Here is a 21,072-nt window from a genome sequence, read left to right on the forward strand (position 1 = left end):
AAAATTCCCTCAGAAAAATTTTTAGATGGAATCTTCACCTTGCTAAGTCACGTAGATATCACATCTTAATATGGCAGAGGTTCAGAACAGCTGACAAGCCTGGAGATGTTAAATAGAACGGCCAACTCTTTATGACAATGCCTTGGGGGAGAAAATGGTAACTTTGGAAGTGCTAGCATCTTAAATATTTTTCTAGTACAACTTAATTATCTCAAAATTAGTCTGATGAATATTATTACAAGTGCTCAGTTCATCCCAAGACCTTACATGAAAAGCTGTGTATCAAAAATAGAATACACATTTCTATTCATCTAAGGAAAAGTAGATAAACTTGACAAATAATACAGATCTTTTTATAAAACAGAAACACCTTGAAACATTTAAAGGGAAACAAGTTACGTGTAATATTTTCATTGTGAATCTTTCACTCCCCCATGCATATCATTTCTTCCCATGGTTTTCCTTTTCATTTACCACATTCTTCCATATTATTGAAAACAGCCATATTCTTTCCCTTCTTACCTCATCCTAGAATCCTAGAAAACTACCATAATCCTCCAGATTCAAACAGAAACATAAAAAAGGTTTCAAACTGCTAATCAAATATGTATTAGCCAAAAAAACAATCATACTGGTTTATTTAGCTCAATGCTTCCCCACAGCTGTGAATTCATATCTGCTACCTACAGAATATGCTTATGCTTTGACTTGAGGGGTTTTTTTTTTTGAGTATTCTTTTTGTTCTTCGTAATTTTTACCCCATAAGGGTTAAAATTCTCAGCCAGATATTTAATGTCACTTGTTACATCTTGCTCATGCAGGGCAAAAATGATTTTATATTGTCTGTTCAAAGGCTTGTCTTTGTAATGGCTCTATATAACAGAAAAATAAAGCCATACTTACCATCAATTATCATGAAAATAAAAAATAGAGGGAATTCACATTCAATGCCATCAAAAAGCTAAAAAGAAGAAAAATCAATCAGATTTTTCAGCATTTTGGTTTAACAAAATGTATTTCCATATCTCAGACAACCACCTCAAAACAACAAAAGACAAAGGTGAATGCCAAAACATTTTAGGATGCCAGCTCTTCATTTAGCTTACAGAAATTATACAGGCACTTTAAGTGTACTTTTACGTACACTGTGGCCAATTTTCAAGCAGAATATTTATATCATTTACGTTTCATTTTCCACTGAGAAACTATTGGTGAGTAAAATAGTAAATTTTAATTTAGATACCTTTTACTGATAAACACTGTGGTCAAAAGCAAAACTGCTTTCTATACACTCAGACTTTAGTCAGCTGTGAAATTAAATAAAATGATAAATAACTTCCTTATTTGTTATGTGAAATCATCTGCATGCTAAATGTAAATGGAAGTGCATTCATTACAAAACAAATCAACAACTAACTTGCTGACTTGGCAGTCTCTCAAAACCACACATGGCAAATAACGAAACACATCTCCCTCATTTGAAGCAATCTGGAATCTCAAATTGCAAATACTAAAAGGGACGTCTGTTTGGTTTTATTTTTTTAAGCAAGGCCTAAACATTTTAGAAAACCTAGGTTTGTTGCTTGTTACTTCTTTACCTTAATTTCTGCTGGTTTATAAAAGCGACGTGTTTTGTCCTCTAGAGCTGTTCTGTATCCATCTCTCAGAAACCTTTTAAATCCATATTTTCCTTTTAATTTTCTAATAACTTTATCTAGTGTTTGACTGAACAAAACCTCATCATCCAAAGCAAATGCAGGATAACTGATACAGGGCAGCAGAGCTGCATCAGTATTCTGCAGGAGAGAAGAAAGAAACACATTATAAATTCAATTAAATACCTAACATTTATTGGATGCACAAAGACTGCTTAAATTACTCAGTAAAACATACATTTCAAACATAATCTTTATCAAAAGCATAATACCAATATATAGGAATAATGTCCAAAAAAAGACCTCTGAAATTGTTTAAGGATAAACTAGAAACACAGTATTCACATATATGACTTAAACAACAGCTCACTTGACTCAAAATGTGACCTACTTTACAGCTGATAATCTGCAGGTGTTAAGTGAATATATTGTAAAACTCCGAGTTTCTAGCCACAAATAATCATCCTCCAAGTTACTCTTGGAGGAAACAATGCTGAGGCATACTCTGCTCAAATAGAATCACAAGAAATTAACCGTGATTACTTAATCATTGCTGAAAAGGTTTTTTAGAAATTTCCTCTAAGTGCTGTAATGAACAAGCTTTTCTGATTTAAGGATATTTAATTAAACACCAAACAAATGTAAGTGACATTGCTCAGGGAATGTGTGCAATTATCGTGAATTAAAAACACATCAAAACTACTACCTAGGATATCACCAGTACATGTGAGCTTACAGAAATACTGAAAGTTAGTTTTAAGTTCTGATTCTTATAGAATCACAGAATGGATTGATTTGGAAGGGACCTTGAAGATCATCTGGCTCCTCCCCAACACCATGGGCATGGACCTCTTTCACTAGATCAGGTTACCCAAACTGAGATTTCCTTGTTCCTTCCTGCTGATACACCTAAAACCATTTAAAATACTGTATTTTCAACAGTATCACTGGCATGAAGCTATAAGGGGTGGCGGTGAGGATGCTAAGGTTATATAGTACAAGTAACTTATGGAATTGGTTCTGTTGTCATATATCAAGTCTTTAGCAAATAATAAACAGCAACAGAGTTAAAGAAGAGCAAAAAAAATTAGCTGATGGTGCATTTTATTTTGATTATACAGCATTGTAACTCTGCTATAATTCTTCTATGTAATGAGTAAACCATTAATGTTGAAGATTAATAGTCTGTTTCATGAACAAAAATGCTATTACGTTGCAGAATGAAAAAGTAAAACTCCACTGCTCTTCATTTTTAGGTTTTTATAATTCATCTGTACCTATGTTACTTAGAATTACTCACTGATGAAATATTTACTTGTAGCAGTAGTTTATAATAACAAAAAAATCCTCCATAATCTGCAAATTATGAGAAGTAAATCTTTTTTCCCAACAAAAGAACCAGGATAAAAACAAGACAATAACGAAGACTGCAACCCTAATTAACATGCTGTAGACCATTATTGTTTTATTTTGAAATTATTTAGCAAGCTACCAACTGGCTAACATTCTAACCTCGACATACTTAAAATAAAGAGTGCCATCATGATTCTACTTCAGCGATGTATTGCATCACAGTCATGGGAAACAAGCACAAGTTTAACCATTTTTCAAGAAATTCCTACCTTTATTAAGCAGAAGAAAACCGTCATCATAAAATGAAACTACCCATTTATTTTCTCCCCATACTGTTGAGATTTTATTGTTCATTTTCTCTAATTACTTACATGAGACCTTGACTCTCGGGGCAGCAGTGAAAACAGAGTCTGTCTGTTACGGTTATGGGCATCAAAATCCACAAATATAACAGACCAGGAACAGCCCTGTAAATGCAAATTTATTTAAAGAGAAGTGAAGAAAGGTTGACATATCGTGGTGAAACTAACCAGCTCTTTGTTCTACCAGTGGTAACACCCTGGTAGCTGGCAATTTTAATCAGAAAATGAACAATATGTATCCAAAAGATTTTGAGAAAAGAACTTGAAATTCTAAAGAAATTTAGCTGTCTTTGTCCACTACTGATTATGAATTGTATCATATGCTCACGTCATAATGTCTTCCATTACTTCTTGATCAGCAATGGCTGTACTAAGGTAAAACAAAAAAGTAGCTGTCCCTCCATTGACTGAGGAAATGTTCCAAGTGAAGATGATGAATGTTTCATTAAAGTATGCTACAATACAAATAATTGGATCTTCACCTGAGGTATCACTTTGGAAAAGGACTTCAGTATCAAATAAAAATGGTTTGCTTTTTGGTTATTGTGTTGCACCTCCTTACTCTTAAGCACAAGCTCACTTCTCAGAAAAATAAAAAATGTGAGAAAAAAAGTATTTCAAGAACAAAAAAGTTCATCTTTGTATTGTATGGTACAACCTAAATAAAACATGCATTTAAAGACTATTTTCTAGATTTTCTTATAGGGATTTTAAAAGAAACAATCTGTCTCCCAATCTTTGTTTCTAATCAAATTTCAATAAGAAATTAACTCCAATTTTAATCAGTTGACATGCATTTAATGAGTCCATTTCAGCCACCTTACTACACAATTATATGTAACTAAGCTAATACACTAGCGTATGACATGTGAGCCTATTTTACACAAAAGAACATATGTGTAAGATATTAATGGCATAATTAAGAGTAATTAAAGAACTCCTACACTAGAGTAATGTGTATTAACTACTTCATGTAGATTTATAAATATTATTTCAGGTATGCACAAAAGATTGGGAATAAATTTAAGAAGTTTAGCATAGGATATTAAAGTGAAATAATGAGAAACGAAATAAAGAGACAATTTAACTGTTAGATTAAAAATTAACATGTAAAAAATCTTTTGCTGACAAAGCAGTTAGGTTTATACCTAGACTGTATTCTTGTAATTCTCACTTTTTATGAAACAGCATAGATTCTAGTATAACGAAGACGAAAATAAACAGTGTTACAAAAGCATGAGCTCCTCCTTACATTAAAGTATATAAAATTCAGAGCACATTAAAAGCCAATTCTTTGTTCTTTATTCTACCTAGCACCTAAAAAAAATGAGATGAATTAGAATTTTTTGAGTATAAATTAAAGAGTGTTTTGGTACATTAAAAAAGTAGTACGATTTGTTACAGAAATACTTTGCTTTTAGTTACTGTTTCTATAATTTTGGTATTTTGGGAGAGAAAAAAAGGAATAGTTCAATGTGATTATCTACCAGTAAGTGAACTTCATGTCTTCTCTGAATACAACCACAAATGCACAGGAAAACTTCCCTATCCTGAGACAGACAAACATACAACATGCATGCACATATGAAAGGATGTATATAGTAACATGCACCCATATTTATTAGTTTCCACAGCGCAAGTGGAAAAATCTGCATGGAAAGGCTGAGCAGCCTGTTGTTCCCAGTGATGATTTATGCAGGTTGTACTACTGTAGATGCAGATGCAAACAAGTCCCTCCTGAGGGGCTCAGCAGGATTTCTCAGAGCTATTGGAACACAGCTGGAGCTAAGCACAAAGGCAGACTGCCGCAGACTGAAGGTCAAAATGGTTTCTGCTTATGCAAAATATCTTTGGAATAAATTTGCAGAGCATTTAAACTGGTTTTGCTTCAGCAATTTATTCATCCATTCTAGAATTTTGTAAAATATCATTTGAAAAAAAAAACAAGCAGCCGCATTTACTGGTGCTTGAAATTGTTGGGAAGGTAAAAGTTGCAGATAAATGTTGCTTGTGATATACTGACAATGCATATATCATGTCTGATCCCTACTTAAGATCCTTATTAGCTCCTAGTTCTTAATGCATAAAATCAGCTTTTAGAATGTAGGTAAGCCAAAAGTAGACCAAAAATGGCTAGGTCTTCCTGAAACAGTGCATTTGTGTACGTACAAAGGGCACTCCTCCACTCATAAGCAAAAATACATAATTGATTCCTGAAAAGTATAATGTAAACAGAACAAGACTATTGTACAACACTAAAATACATAACCAAAAACAAACAAAAGGAAAACCAACATCAAAACACATGAATGGACATCTAAAAAAAATAAATGATAACAGGTGCCAAAGCAGTTAAGCATTAGAAATGCTCATTTAGGAGGATCACGTGCTTTATGTCACAAGAGAAGACAAAAGGATCTGACAATAAGAGGTGCTACAGCTCTTCATCAGCGCATGATTTAAAACAGAGCATCTTTCATCTCAGGCATTAGAATAGCTCTAAAAACTCCTAGTCAAAACAGGCTTCTTTATTTGTGTGTCTATTTATTTCTGTGACTACGCAATAAGAAAGTAATTTCTGACCAACACAAAAAAATTCTTGCAAGTGTCTCTTTCTTATTCAGCTTTTCAAGAAAAAATAAAAATTTTGCAAAGAGAAAACACATTTTTATTACCTGATTTCCAAAGAGGTTGAAACCATTAATTGCTTCCAAAGCTGCTTTTGCCAACCCCACAGAGCTGAGGAGAAATAAACAAACAAACAAATAAATAGAGCCACACCAAACTATGTATGTTGTAATTCAAGTCCAGGCTAATTTAATATGCTTGACAGTTTTCAGAGCTATCATCTTTTCTTGATTTAAATTGTGTGCTTCATCTCTCTTTTAATCAACTGATGATGAAGTAAGGCTTGTGTTATTTTATGGCTTTTGTCAAAAAGTACTTTTCAGCATTTTTCTTTATCTTCAAATGTCAGAGACCATCTGGAAAAAAGCCCTTCTGCTCTCACTTTGCTACTGGACATCTGGCATCATGTATTCCAAGGTCTTGTTAACAGAACATTTACTTCATCGCTATTTTCAATTCAGGTCTCAGGCATTAAACTCGTAATATTCAAAGTAACTTTTCAATATAATAACTCATTGATCTGGATTCACAAGAAGAGGAATATCTGATTTCAAATATACCATCTTCAAATCTTTTTTCCTTTGAAATGACATTTCTAATACCAAAAGGCAGATATTTTCAGAATTGGGGAAAAATATCTACCAGAAAAAAGGCACAGAAATAACAGTTCGTTTAAACAGCAACAATCACTGGTATTCAGACAAGATAAAACAACTTTCCACAAAATACATGATACTCAAAAACAGCAAGAAAATATGGGTTCCTTCCTTGAAATCAATTATATTTCATGTATGGTCACCATTCTACGTAATAATAATAATTCCATTTTCTACTTCTCCTTACTCAAAGCCCATGAAAATTTCAGTACTCCTACAGATATCACTTGCAAATGTAAAAAGATAATATGTGTCTCAATCACTTTCTTTCCCCCTCACCATCATGTAATACTTCAAGTAAAAACGCTATCTGAACCCTAGTTCAGCATAAAATCTCACTTAAAGCACCATACATAACCAAGAGCAGTTCACGTAAATTTTGGCCTTATTTAGACAAGCATCAAAACTTCAAAAGATGGTGATTCCATTCTTTGAGTATCCTGCTCTGTCACTTGACTCTTCTCCAACTGGAAAGCATTCTTCCCAGTGTTCATCTTGAAGCTCCTAGGATGCAATTTGTAGCCCTTATTCCACATTCCATCCCCTTTACAGAACTTCATACTACCTATAGCCAAATTCACAGAATTCTGCAAGCTCCTCAAATTGGGCCTGTCAGGTCAGCTCCCTATTAGTTTAATCTGGACTACAGGGTACTTCCTCTCCTATCAGCAGTGCTGACTCTCCTTGTCTGGTTAATAGCAGCCATCAACTACATACAATTTATAACTGCTGCTTCAGACAGTCCAGCTCTTAACAGTCCATTCATCCGTCCATCCACCCCTTTTCACACGTTTTGAAAGAAGACAGGGAAAAAACATCAGCAGTGTAACATTTACCATACACTTAAACTAGACACATACAAGGCCAGTTGTTTCTCAAAAAAAGGGGATGAGGTTTGAGCAGCCATGACTTGTGACTAGTATATCCATAATAACAATTCCTGATCGCTTTTGAGCACAGAGGTGCTTAAATAGGTTTCATGAGATCACAGAGTGATCTTTTTCAGTGACTAAAGTAAGGATTCCAGTTTCCTGATTTCTGTCTTTACTAGGGTTTAGTGTAACATTAGTCTTTTTTCAGCCTTCAGGGCCCTCTGAAGATTATTGTGATTTCTCATACATTATCAAGAACAACTTCGGAACTGTAGCTTGAAATTGACGCAGATCCACATTTGGAGTGGAAGAAGCTGAAATTACACTTTCAGTTCGCTAAAAACATTAGTAAATTCACTTAAATATCATTTGTAATTCTCTATAACTTGAGTTATGCTCTCAGTGAAATACTTGAGGATAAACTCTAGGGATCTTGAGTAATCTCCTCTAGGGAACCTGCTTTAGCAGAGGGTTTTGACAAGGTGATCTCCAGAGGACCCTTCCAACCCCTGTGAAACACTAAAATTTGCATAGTCTTAGCAATTGCTAATGAAAATGCATCATACAGAAAAATCTTCAAAGAACCTTACACATCTTTAATCCTCTTCCCATTCACAATTTCCTGCTTCCATCCAAAAACTTTGCAGTTGATTTCTAACACCAAACACTACCAGAAATGTTAAAAAAAAAAAACAAAACACAAGGAATAACAACACGATAGCAACTCCATAGCAAAACAACACCTACACTTGTACACTGCAGGGGTGTACAAGAACACGGCTCGACAGCTTTTTTTTATTTGGAATGCAAGGACACTGCACTTTGGCAACTTCATTATTCCCACAGTACAACTGGGAGATGTCAAAGACATTTTGCAGAGCTGCTTGATCAAATGGTTACAGGACGAAGTAATTTTTTAGAAGTTCAGCCATATGGGAAGAGGACCACAGTATAATAAAAGCTGTTACAAATCTTGCCTCTGAATCAGTAAAAGACATCAATTTACACACATCAGTGAAGACCTGAGTTCACAGAGTGCTTTGCTATTTATCATTTATTAGAAGTGTTTTGAAATGTATTTAGATAGGATATTAAGACTGTGTGAAGACATAAAACACATACATCTTGTGACATACTCCACAATTTGCAGTCATTATCAATGTTTTGTATTATATAATTGCTTCTTTAAAAACAAAGTCACTTTCAATTAAATATGAGAATTTTCTAATTCTGAATGCAAATACAGGTTCTGTGTAGATCTGAAGCATGAGTTTCTAGATCCAGAAGTCAAGCATTCATAACACTGTGTCATGGTTTTGTAACTTAAGTAATTTGTTCTCAGCCCATAACCACTGAAGAAACATAAATATCATGCACGACTAGCCTTGATATGTTCTAATCACCTCTTGAATTAAGTTTTTAGAGATTGCTTAGGTACATAAGCCACAGAAGTAGCACAATTAGATTATATTTTAGCAAAGCCAGGAGTTTCCTCCACAATACCTAATTACATCTTTTTATACCTACTAATCTCCCACACTTTTATGATTTTTGAGATCTTTATTGACCTGAAAGAATTTGTCTGCTGGTTCCCTACATTAAGGCAGAGCACGAACGTGCACGCAAGGAAAGATAAATAGGGGCTATATCTACTTCTGATGATCAAAATCTACTTCTTAAAAAAAATCTCTGTACTTCCTTCCGTGCCAGCTCAGTGATCTGTTAGATTGGCCTATCAATCTCATAAAGCTTCTCCCTCAGCAAAACTGACCTACAAATGCCAGTCTAGATTAAGACAAAACAAGATGTTTGTTTCCATCTGGTTAAAAGGATGTTCCTCCAGTTTTTCCCTGAAGGAAATTCACATATTGAATAACCAGAAAGCTGCAAACAGATGCAGGAATTTCAGAGTTCCTTTTGCTAATTTGTATGAGATGAGACATGGAAGGAGGTACATTATTCTCCAGATGAACACTTCTGTAGTCTGGTATATGACAATTTAATAGACACAAGAGGGGTAAAAAGCAACAAATGAATAAAACAAATTACATAACAGTATCATGGAGTATTCAGTTCTCAAGCTGGCACTAAAGCTTTATAAAGGTCCTGAAAAAAAATACCTAAATTGTTTTGTTGCAGTGGAATCACCATACTTGCAGTTTAAAACATATACCTGTACATGAGCTAATAAAAATTAATTAGAAATGGAGAACATAGATTCATTCGGCAACATCTTCAAACACCAGAAAAAAGTAGTTTTATTTTCAAGCCCATGATAATTATGACCATCAACGACATTTTTGAAATCCCAGGATATTCAAGTTATTGCCACTTTTATAATTGACAGAAGCTCAAAAAGTCAAGAAAACAGTATTCATGCTAGAAAAAATGGATGCACAGCATGTGGGCCACTCCTCTAGAGTCAAGTGGATCATTCTACTAATAAAATTTTAATATTAAAACACTAAGAACATTCTTGGTGTTATATGGGACAGGGTGAGGCTACAATTACTTCTACAGTCTGAAGAACACTCTTTTTCAAAGGATCTGTGCACTAACCTATACTTCACAGTGTACAATGACTTCCTCCCAACATGGCAGAGATGAGAAAATCTAAACTCACGATTCAATACATAAATCAACGTATTCCTAAGCACTTCTGTGAATGTGATCTACTGCACGTGGCCTGAGTGTCTGAACTGTTCTGTACATAATTCTCAGAATGATACACATGCAGCTGCACATAATTATTGTAATTTGAATACTCAAACAGCTAAGTATCTATGTGATTACTTCAGTACGCATATGATGATGAAATTATACTTCACATTTTTCCAAAATACATCTTGGTCTTTAGAGAACATTAATATAGTCACTTTTCATGAACCTTTACCTTCATACCATGTACATTTTCTGAAAAGGTACCAATAGTTGTTCTGTGTTGTTTGGTAATTTTTTTAATTATTATTTTGTAACATACTACATCAATTCTTTCTATTCACAGCACATTTAATTTACTTATTTTGTCTAAAAGCACTACATCCTCTCATTTACCTTGAATGCAGCTCTGGGCAGCCATTGTTGTATTTGCTTCCTCTTTCCCAGACACCAAAGTCGGGCACACGATAGGCTCTTTCCACACAGAACACAAGATTTTGAATGAAGGAAACCTTTGAAAAAGAAAGAAAGACTCAAGAAAAATTCAAGCATATTTTCTGTTGTTCATTTTCTCAAAAAGACAGATTTGCTTCTATCCAAAATTCTTTTCACAGTTTCATGTTCCCAAGTTCAGATATCCTCTGTAAAAATGCTTCTCAGTCACTAAATGTTAAAATCAGCAAGGTTTTATAGTGATGCCACCCAATCTGGTGGCAATGTGATTTATGTGGAAGTCCCTACAGAGCCAGAGACAAAAATGATTTCATATTCAAGACACATATTTGAAGAGTTGCAAAAAGGTGCCATTTTGATCTTCTAAATCAGATTTATCCTAAAAATAACTTCAGAGAGCAAGATAAATGAAATCCTACTAAATGAGGGCACAGAAACTTGATGCTGCTCCTTAATTCATATGATATGCCAAAAGTTCTACTAAATTAGCTGTAGATAATAATATATACTTATGCAAATTCAAACATACTCCTTTAATAACAAAAATAAAACCGGAACCAATTTATTCTAATTAAAATCCCTTCTTGGATCAACATGTTTCAACTGAATATTCAGGTTTTGCAACCATAGCTGGAGACTCATTTAAGCAGACACTTTTCCCTCATTTGTGCCATTAGAAGAGACAGACATTTGAGTTGTAGACACACTGAAATGTTGAAAGGTGCTGGCTCCCAGTTTTATGTAACCTGTACATCTGTTTCATCTTTTGCTCTAAAATTTTCTTTAAATCTTAAAATGTTACTACTTTATATACAATCTTTATGCTAATACCAATTCCCCAGTGATATATAACATTCTACACTTCCTTGTCTCTATGAATCTGCTAAAATTTCACAATGGGATGCTCGTGTGCAGTTACCTACACAAGTCTTTTCAGAGCTACTTCTTTCAAGGAAACATACTATCCCAGGCTTAATATATGCCCAGTACTGTTCTTGCCTATAATTTAGCATTTGGCTGTATTAAAATGACCTTTGTTTGAATTAAGCTAGAATGCTCAGTGATTCAGTGTGGGGCTTCTCTTATTAGTGTCATTAAGCATCACTATAAAACCTTGCTGATGACTTTCTACCACAGCAATACTGCTCAAAACTTCAGAGAAAAATGGTTAGTTACAGAAATTATATGAGACTAACTTGGAGTTTCCATATGGAAATGGAAGCAGCAGGTAACTAAGGGGGAAAAAATGTTTCCAAATGAAACCTTCACAGAACAATTATTCTTATCGTGGATGTGTAAATATTATAACCAAGTGCTAAACACTTACAGGAGTTATGGATTGCATATTAAGCTTATTTATCCATAAGTCAAGCATGTGAAGAGCGAGGTGTAATAAAGAATATGAATGAAGCATCACTGAATGCAAATACTGTTATACTTCTTAATACATAGATGTTTCAATCAAGTTCACTCGCTTGCACAGTCATATGCTGTTCTCTGCTATGGATGCAAAGATGAGACTAAATTAATTTTTCAACTACAAACAGATGCAACTGGAGAATAAGTCAATGATAGTTGCAGTGCCTGACAACAAGCAGCCTAGTATACAATCATTTCCTCATAAGCCAAGAGTTCTGTGTACAAACATATCCATGCAGACAGCCTGCCAAACATCCACCATCTGTCAGCACCTTCCACTGCGCTAGCACTGGCTCAAAACCCACCCTATGAAAAGAAAAAGACTAAATACATCACGCAATGCACAGCAGGAGCACCAAAATGCCCAAAACAACAACAACAAAAGACATTTGAACACAGGTTTCAGAGTAAAAGCATATGCACTATTCAACCTACTGAAGACATTATGGCAATCCCTGAAATCTTAAGAGTACTTTTAAATACTGAATAAGTGATGAAGAAGTGCTCAAAGAAAAACACGCTTATAAAGCAATGGCTGAAGAACACCACTGACTACAAGTCCTTGCAATTACTGTTTAGGGACAATTGACAGGCACGTACAATGCCCACTGCAGTACTCTTCCTTTCTGTTGCTACTCTCTTCATCATTCTTGAAATTAACAGGATTAAGCAATTAAGAAAACAGCAGAGTGCTCTAAGGGTTGGTCAGTCAGTTCTACCCTGTTGTGTCCATGGGACCTACTTTAAATATTACATAGAAAAACAGCCTTCTCAAAATTCCCAAAACATGAGGAATCAAATGCAACGTTACAATTCCTTCATGATCAAGGTTTCTAGCTTTTCAACACTTATTTGATTGTTTAATTGTTTCAAATATACAAACCTTTCCTTCACTTCTGTTATTGTCAGTAATCACTTACTGCTGTCCATCATTATCCTGATCACTGCCTACTACTCTGCCAACATCTTTTTATGCACATATTTTAGGAAAACACTGAGGTGCTGTTTACATAAAACTGCTACATCACTGACAAGTGGAAAGTCATAGATTATATTCATGCAGTGCACCAGCAAAACAGTATTCATTCACAAAAATACGGGGGGGGGGGTTGAAAAACATGATTTTTTGTGTTCAATAAAGATCTTGAAAATCTAAAAGATAATTTATAAGTTTTATCCACAGGAAGATTTTTCATGCACTTGAACTGACAGTGAACTTCCTATTCCATGTGAATTATGTCCAAAGAGCTCAATGGTAGGACACAGATCCTCTGAGTCCAACATTTCAAAGACTACAGCACTTTCCCAATGAAGTATTTCAAACATTTCAGAGGGCTACAGCACCTCTCTTGTGAAGAAAGTCTGAGGTAGCTGGGCTTGTTCAGAAGAGAAGGCTCCAGGGAGAGCCTTCATAGAAGCCTTCCAGTACCTGAAAGGAGCTTACAAACAAGATGGAGATCGACTTTTTCCAGTTTCTGGAAAAAGAGTGAATGGTTTTAAACTAAAAGAAAGGGGATTCAGATCAGATATTACTTGGATATACATATTTATTTTATTTTTTTTAACTCAGAGGATGGTGAGGCACTGTCACAGACTGCCCAGAAAAGCTGTGGTTGCCTCATCCCAAAGCAAGGTTTAATGACGTCCTGGGCAGCCTGATCTGGCAACTGGCAATCCTGCCCACAGTACTGTGTTGGAACTAAGTTAAGGTCTTTTCCAGACGAAACCATTCTATGATTCTATGAAAAACACCTTACTTGTTTATTTGCTTTTCTAGCTGTTAGTCATTGTTTGAGCCACACATTCTCTGAAAGAGCACATAGGACAGAATGTTTACAGAAGATTAATGATCAGAAACTGTCCTAAGCTCTTCCATGCACATTTCACAATTGCTTCAAAGTTACTCAGCAACCTTATCTTCCTTTCATAAAGCTGAGACTTCCAATTTACCATGGAACTCTGACTTTCAAAGAGACAGGCATGCTGAAGACATGTAAAATTATTCACGAGTGGAAATAAATACAATTTCCATTGTTCTTATACGTTACCATTGCCCAAGAAGACTTAACTGTGTTTTTTATTTGTTTTTATGTTTTGGGGTTTGGTTTTTTGTTTGTTTGCTTTTTTGTTTGAAAAAACAAACAAAGCAAGAGTGACAAACTTGCAGTTTAAGAGATTTTTTTTAATGTTGCCAAGTGAAGGTATCTGCAATAGGCATAAAAACTTATTTCAATTTTGGAAAAAGAAGCACAAAAGGAAGACATTTCCTTTTCAAACATTAAAAAAAAAAATATCGATATAAGAACTACTCAGTCAGGTAGCCTAAGGCTGAACTGATACTGTATCACAAGTGTAACTTCTACAGGTAACATCATAAAAGATTATTTTTTTTTTAATGCTGGAAGCAGTGTATTCTGAGGACTCTGATAGTCATACTTTTAAGCATTCATGAATTAAAAATAATGGATTTTCTTCCTCTGGGCTTCTTTGGATACATCTTCATAGCACACAGATTACTAGAGTAGTATTCCAATGAAACACAGACATCCTATCATTAAAGTGAAGAATATCCACTGAAAGGAGACAGCAGACAACACGCTTATTTTCTGAATATTTTGTAATCTAATGAAAATGTCTGCAAGATATTATAATTTATATGTCAAACTAAGTAAATGTGTGTAAGGGAAACTGTTGATCACAGCCTGAACCTCTGATTGACCAAAGCAATGAGTCAGCTGCAGGAGCACAGGTGAAGGTAATTCAGCTGCGCTACCAGAAGTTCATCATGCAATCCCAGATCTCATTTAAGGGCTGACTACCACTGACACAGGATCTCTTTCTCTGGAGATCGCTCCTTTGTGGAGTTTACTGTGAGTTTCATACCTTATTTTCATCAAAGCCAAGTTGATTATTCTTATCTTATTTTCATATTTTCAGAGTAGTTAAACCTAAAATCATTATTTTTTTTGTTTGTTTAACTATAATATAACATTGTCCATTGAAGCAAAACTTCATGATAATAAGAAACACTGTCACAGCAGACCCTTTCAACCACAAACCTTTCAAAAATATCAGGGAACTATATAGTTTTCAGTGTCGTGCTACACTGATTCATTGTCTATCCAACTCCTTGCTAGCTATTCACTTATTTCACTACCCATTCATTCAATTTATCTTTCACAAGGACCAATAAAAATGGAAAATATCTATAGTCAATTTCAGAACAACTACTTCAGAGTTGGCAATGACAAGTTAAATCATGTTATAACATCAGAAATCATTTTGTACCTCATCTGTGTTGTAGATAATCTGCAGCCCCGAAGAGATCATCTCAACCAAGTAGAGGAGAAATAACGATACTGCATTTATCTGAAGTAATTAAAGACAAAATGGAAATAATAATTACATTTACTGAGTCCAATAAACAACCAAGCTAAATGTGAACCTACAAATAAAGATGGTACTGATACTACACAGGATTAGTTTTGGTTCTTCAAAAATATCTTAGTATACCAATTATCTTACATACATTGATGCGGTAACAATAAAAAAAAAAAAAAAAAAAGTGAAACAACTACACAGACATCTTTATTTAATTATTTGAAATAGTGAAAATGAAATACTTTTTGCTGTGGAAAACTGCTTTGATAGATAGGAAGTCATATCAGTCATAAGCTGCACAAGTTTATGAATGTGGCTATTCACCACATAAAGAGAGTAATATTATTAAAACACATCCAGACTTTCATTTACACACGTGTACACACATACTTTACCTGAAGATGACCATATTCATTATGGGACAAGACCTCATCTCCAGTATGTGCACTGAAAACTGAATGAAGACATCCAGAGGGTTTGGGATCTTGCTTAAACTGCTGAACCTAAAAGTGAATTAAGACCATAAACATAAAGTCAAAGCCAACAATTTATGTGTTTGACAACTGCAAATTCACTATAGATAACTCAGCTGTTTCAAAATTTCAAGCTAGTGAAACTCAGAAACTACAATCCCAACATTTATCAGAACCTACATTAAACATAAAGTGGAGCAACAAAATATTCAATCCATTTTTCTAATTTATTTTGTTTTCATAGAAAAAATACTTCATAGGACGCTACAGATGCTTATTCACCTTTACCTGCTGGTGAAACACCTAACTGTACTGGAGCTGAAATGTCACTAGAAAACATGCTGAAGTATATCATGTCTACTTAGAAGACACAAAATTGAAATGTGTTTAGAGGATACCTGTCTTATAAGCTTCCAGGTGATTCATCAGCTCTCCTTAGGCAATTTATCATGCATTCCACACTCCCTATATGGGGGGCAACACTTCTTCCTCACTTGCCTTTCCTAAAATGCCTGTATCCATCCATCACAGCACTCCATTTATGGGAACTATCCCACCATACTTCTGTGATTTCACTGAGATCACAGCCCAAGAGCTGCACACTCTTCCTGTTTCTTCACCACAGTGCAGTGAATGGGCACTTCTGAGACATCCAAGCACATTTATTTCCCATAAAGGGCACAAGAGCTTTCCTCTCCATAATGCTGTCTCATAAGTACCCCCGTATTCACATACATACACTTGGAGCCATTCCGCTTGAGATGATTGCTACTTGCCTCCTGTTTATAGCACTCTGGGCCCTTTGCCTGCCTATCATCACTGATCACCAGCTCACTTGGTTGTGAAGAACTTTTCCTTATCATTTTGGTATAAAGCTCTTCTTGATGGAGGTCAAAAGTCTAAAGCTTTCACTGAGAATAACAATGATCATTTTTACAAATCATAATCCCTACAATTGAGTAATTCTTGCTGTATCATTTTATGAGATTGAGTCTTTTAAACTAAAAGTAATTAATAAATAGATAAGTTTATTTGCTGTACGTATGGTGAGATTCTTAGAGAGCATCTGGAAAGCGCTGCTGATAGTTTAAAAAGACAACAAAGCTCACGGAGAGGAAAAACAGAACCCCAGACATTAACTTTTTTTCTCATGGGCACTATCATTGGACCTCAGAATTATTAGCCAGTAAGATAGTAATTTATCTACTGCATTTCTTTTCTAATACAAGAGATTAACAATAAAGGAGCGAAATAAGAACTACAATGGTCTTAAAGTAGTTCGGCTTTCAACCTGGCATGTCAGAAAGTAAGATAAGAAAGGCAGAGAAAAGAAATCTTCCCAGAGAATGAAGGTAATGAAAGAAGATCCTTCTCTGCACTTCCTCAAGGCATGCTATGCAGCAGTTTTTTAATTACTCTAACCAGCATTGACAGTAGCTATATCCTGTTTCATGACATTTTCCACACTGAACTGACCTTTATGGAATATACCTTTCCACCAGAAAAAAATACATAGCATACAGAGTAGGGCCCAGAAGAAAAAGTGATACTGTATGGAGTTATCATGTCTAGTCAGGGAACATACTCAACACATTTTAGTTTATAACTTACATTCATTAGCAACAAAATGCAACATCTGCAATTTCTGTTTCAAGCAGCATAACCCACATGGTCTAGTCACACCTCACCATTTGGGTATATATAGTTCATAATAATAAAAACTACTATTCCTTTGCATGAGGTCAGCACATAAAAAGCCCCTCAGATGAAATCAAATTGGAATTATGTCTGTCAGGTAACTGAGAGCTTATTACTACACAGCAGGAAAAGGGAACCTTTTATAGTAATCAAAATGAAAAATGACAACCAGTACATTAAAAATTTGACAACTGTGTTAATTTAATACTTATTAATCATAAATGCACTTATCATCCTCAAAACAAACTACTCCTTGCAAAAGAGAAAAGTAACAGCTTGAATGTAACAGGATCAATTTAGGTCAAGATTACTTAACGATCTGAGACTACAAGGAAAATGGAAAAAATATGTGACCATAAATAGCACTGGTAACATGGCTGATTTCTTCTTATTATTATTACTATCGACACATGCCTATAGATTTTACATTCCAGTTTGTGTACTTATAAGCAATGTGAACTTCACAGTAACATGAAAATGATTTTTAATAATGGTTTAAACTCAGTGACATGAAACTTAAAATAATCACACAGAATACATATATTGAACTATCTATAGCATAACTGCTAACCACTATGCAAAACTAATCCTCTACATCTACATTTTGACAAGGAGAAGCCTTGTATGCTGACAAGAGGATTACAGGCTGAATATATACATATATAAATTGTAAGTGCATTATAGCATAAATAAATTACCATTTCCTCATTCACTTTGGATTGCTGCCCTTCTGAATTTACAGCATTACATAAAATAAGACTGCTGAAGAAAGCAGCCCAAATAATCCTAATGATCATGTACGTAATGGAAAAAATGCAATAACAAAGTTAACAGTCTAAAGAACTCTCTAACCTTAGCTGCATGAAATTCTCTGTATTTTCATTCACTCAAGCAATCAAAAGGCATCAAAAAATAAAATCCTACAGTACAAACAACCTAATGTTTAAATGGGGTAAACAGCTACAAAATGAACCCCGAAAAGTTTCAAATATGCCTTGCTGTTCAGTCCCTTTGCAAAATTCTTGTTTCTTTTGTATCTTAGAACAATGCAAACCTGGCAAAAATAAAACAGCTGTTCTTTACTGGACCACACAGTAATATTACATTTCCCTTTTGAATTTTATCTATATTTAGGACTTAGCATTTACAGCTTAATTAATCCCCTAGAATTGAGTGCTTCTGTCCACACCACAGCATTTTACCTTATCGGCCTGACGCATGTAGCAGTAGAGAATTCCTCTCATACACTTTATAGCAGAATGCTCCAGTTCATGAGTTCTTCCCTTGTCATCATCAATACGCCTGGTTAAGAGAGATAATTCATAAAACAAATTGGAAATGCATTAAAAAAACAGAAGACACATTAGCGTTTTGGAATATTAAGTACTTAATTAACACTGTATAGCATCTACATACATATCAACATACTTATAGCCCTACCCATCCTTTTGTCACTAAAGAAAAATTGAAATCTGTATTTTTAGGTTATGTTGTAACTTAGTCAAACATTCCTATTTCAAAAGGCACAAAGGAAAAAAAAATCCTTGAAGCTATTATAACATTTCAAGCCAGTGCACTGTGTGCTTTGAGGAATCCAAAACATGAAGGTACTTTCAATTTTGCAGCACATCTGCCATTCATAACTAAGCACTTTACTCACGTCAAACTACAGCTATGCAAGTTCTGAGAGTTAACTACACAATGTCCAGAAACGTGTCAAAATACCTTAGTTATCTGATACCATGAAATAAAGCAATGCTCACAACTGTTACATTACTGAAGACACACTAAAAACAACGCCACATCTCTAATTATTTTAACAAGAAATATATTGTGGGCAAACGAGCCTGATGATTGCATTCACTGGTTAGTCTTCCCCAGTTCTTGATTTCTGACTGAGTTTTTTAGGGTGAAAATTAGGTTTTCTCACATAACTACACTTAAGAAAGCACTTATCTGAGGCAAATATACTTTGAATAATTTGAATACTGATTTTTCTCTGCCCATTTAATGCATAGGAAGCATGTCCTTTCCCACCATAAGGAACACAACAGTAGCTTTCAGTGAAGTTTTGCTACCTATGCTGAAAATGTGAAAGTTAGTGCTCACTTCAAAAGTCATGTATAACCAACATGCAACTTAAATGATAATCTCAGATACAAAAAATGTACGTCCTTTCAATTACAAAGTTGACATAAGAGGGTATAGGGAAAACTGTATAAAAACATCACACAAAACAAACAGGGCAACGTTTTTTTCAGCAGTCGGATTTATTTGCTATATTACCATAAATCGAAAGAGCAGCCGAAAGCACAAAAGGCTCTAAAGTCTTCATGTAACAACTTACATTTTGCTTCTTTTATTCACAACAGCAGCATTTGTTTTCTTAACAGCTTCTTAGGAACGTAGCTTTTATTGAACACTACCAGCAGCATGAGTCATGCACAGATTTTGAACTGGTACTTCATGCAGAATACCATGTAAGCCTTGTATCTTGGCCCACTTTGGATTTTAGCCATAACCATAATTTCAGTCATCAACTCCTGCCCATCAAAGGAAATTCACTGTGCAGCAGTGAAGTCCAGGGCCTTGTTCCAAGCATAAGTGGAAGTAAAATAAATGACTCGTCCTGCCTCTTTTCCTTCCTTCAAACTGCAACATATTTTATTTATTATCTTCTCTAATTCTACAAATTGGGAACTAAAGCCCAAATAACTCAAGCAACACTATGCCATGTTTTTTTCCATAAAGCCCTTTCAGCTGCTTAAAATTCAGAACCACCACCTCTGCCTCTTTTATTCTTCTCAAATTTTCTTGCTTTTTTTTTTTTCATTTACAAATGCTTTTATTTCACCCAAAGAAAGAATAATTAAAAGAAAGATGCAAAGATTTCAATATAATAGAAATGAATAGTAATTATGCATTCTGAATATTAACTGCCTCATTCTTGGCCTTTCCAGAGGCAAACATAGACTAGAACTTACAAAGATCTGTGTCTTCTGTTTCAAAAAGCTTTATTCTGAAACAGCATTTCCTAGAAAACAATTATTAATAAATGATTTTTCACATTTATGTCTCAGGTATGGAATCTCAAGTAATAAATGGAGACAGAAAACAAACTCAAGACCTTTTTTTCTGCTAAGTAGATCAGGTTTACTAAAACAGTAGCTGCTCATGCTATTTCTGGCACTACTTCAGTAAAATATACCAGTATTTAGTCAAAGAACATGATTATTACTTCACCATTAGATATTAACTAAAAGAAAAAGGAAAAAAAAAAAAAAGAAAAAAAAAAAAGGAAATTATTCAATATTTGCACACCACTATCTTCACTAAAAACACTACATTTGAGCAATCCATCACCGCTACCTATATATGCTTGAGTGGCTGAGGAAGCAAGGTTAAAGACGACGAATACTTCCTTAACATTTAGGTAGAACTGTTGATATACTTCTCCCATTAAG

General features: G+C 34.6%; 1 protein-coding gene across 6 annotated transcripts in view; it reads right to left on the reverse strand.

Moving 5' to 3' along the window:
• Positions 1-21,072, reverse strand: part of PHKB (phosphorylase kinase regulatory subunit beta) — a 57,965-nt gene that overhangs the window by 27,815 nt on the left and 9,078 nt on the right. For all 6 annotated transcript variants that reach the window (XR_014947496.1, XM_015873921.3, XM_015873920.3 and 3 more), the window contains 8 exons: positions 18,811-18,910; positions 15,833-15,940; positions 15,345-15,425; positions 10,581-10,696; positions 6,046-6,109; positions 3,380-3,475; positions 1,599-1,796; positions 904-961 (listed from right to left, as the gene is read on the reverse strand). Coding sequence is in view for 5 of the 6 variants with exons in the window: in XM_015873921.3 (XP_015729407.2) it covers positions 904-961; positions 1,599-1,796; positions 3,380-3,475; positions 6,046-6,109; positions 10,581-10,696; positions 15,345-15,425; positions 15,833-15,940; positions 18,811-18,910 (821 nt within the window). In the remaining variant the exon portion in view is untranslated. The remainder of the gene's footprint in view (positions 1-903; positions 962-1,598; positions 1,797-3,379; positions 3,476-6,045; positions 6,110-10,580; positions 10,697-15,344; positions 15,426-15,832; positions 15,941-18,810; positions 18,911-21,072) is intronic.

Source organism: Coturnix japonica, chromosome 6 (assembly GCF_054131305.1).
Source record: "Coturnix japonica strain WE chromosome 6, WE-NBRP24, whole genome shotgun sequence".
Taxonomy (NCBI): domain Eukaryota; kingdom Metazoa; phylum Chordata; class Aves; order Galliformes; family Phasianidae; genus Coturnix; species Coturnix japonica.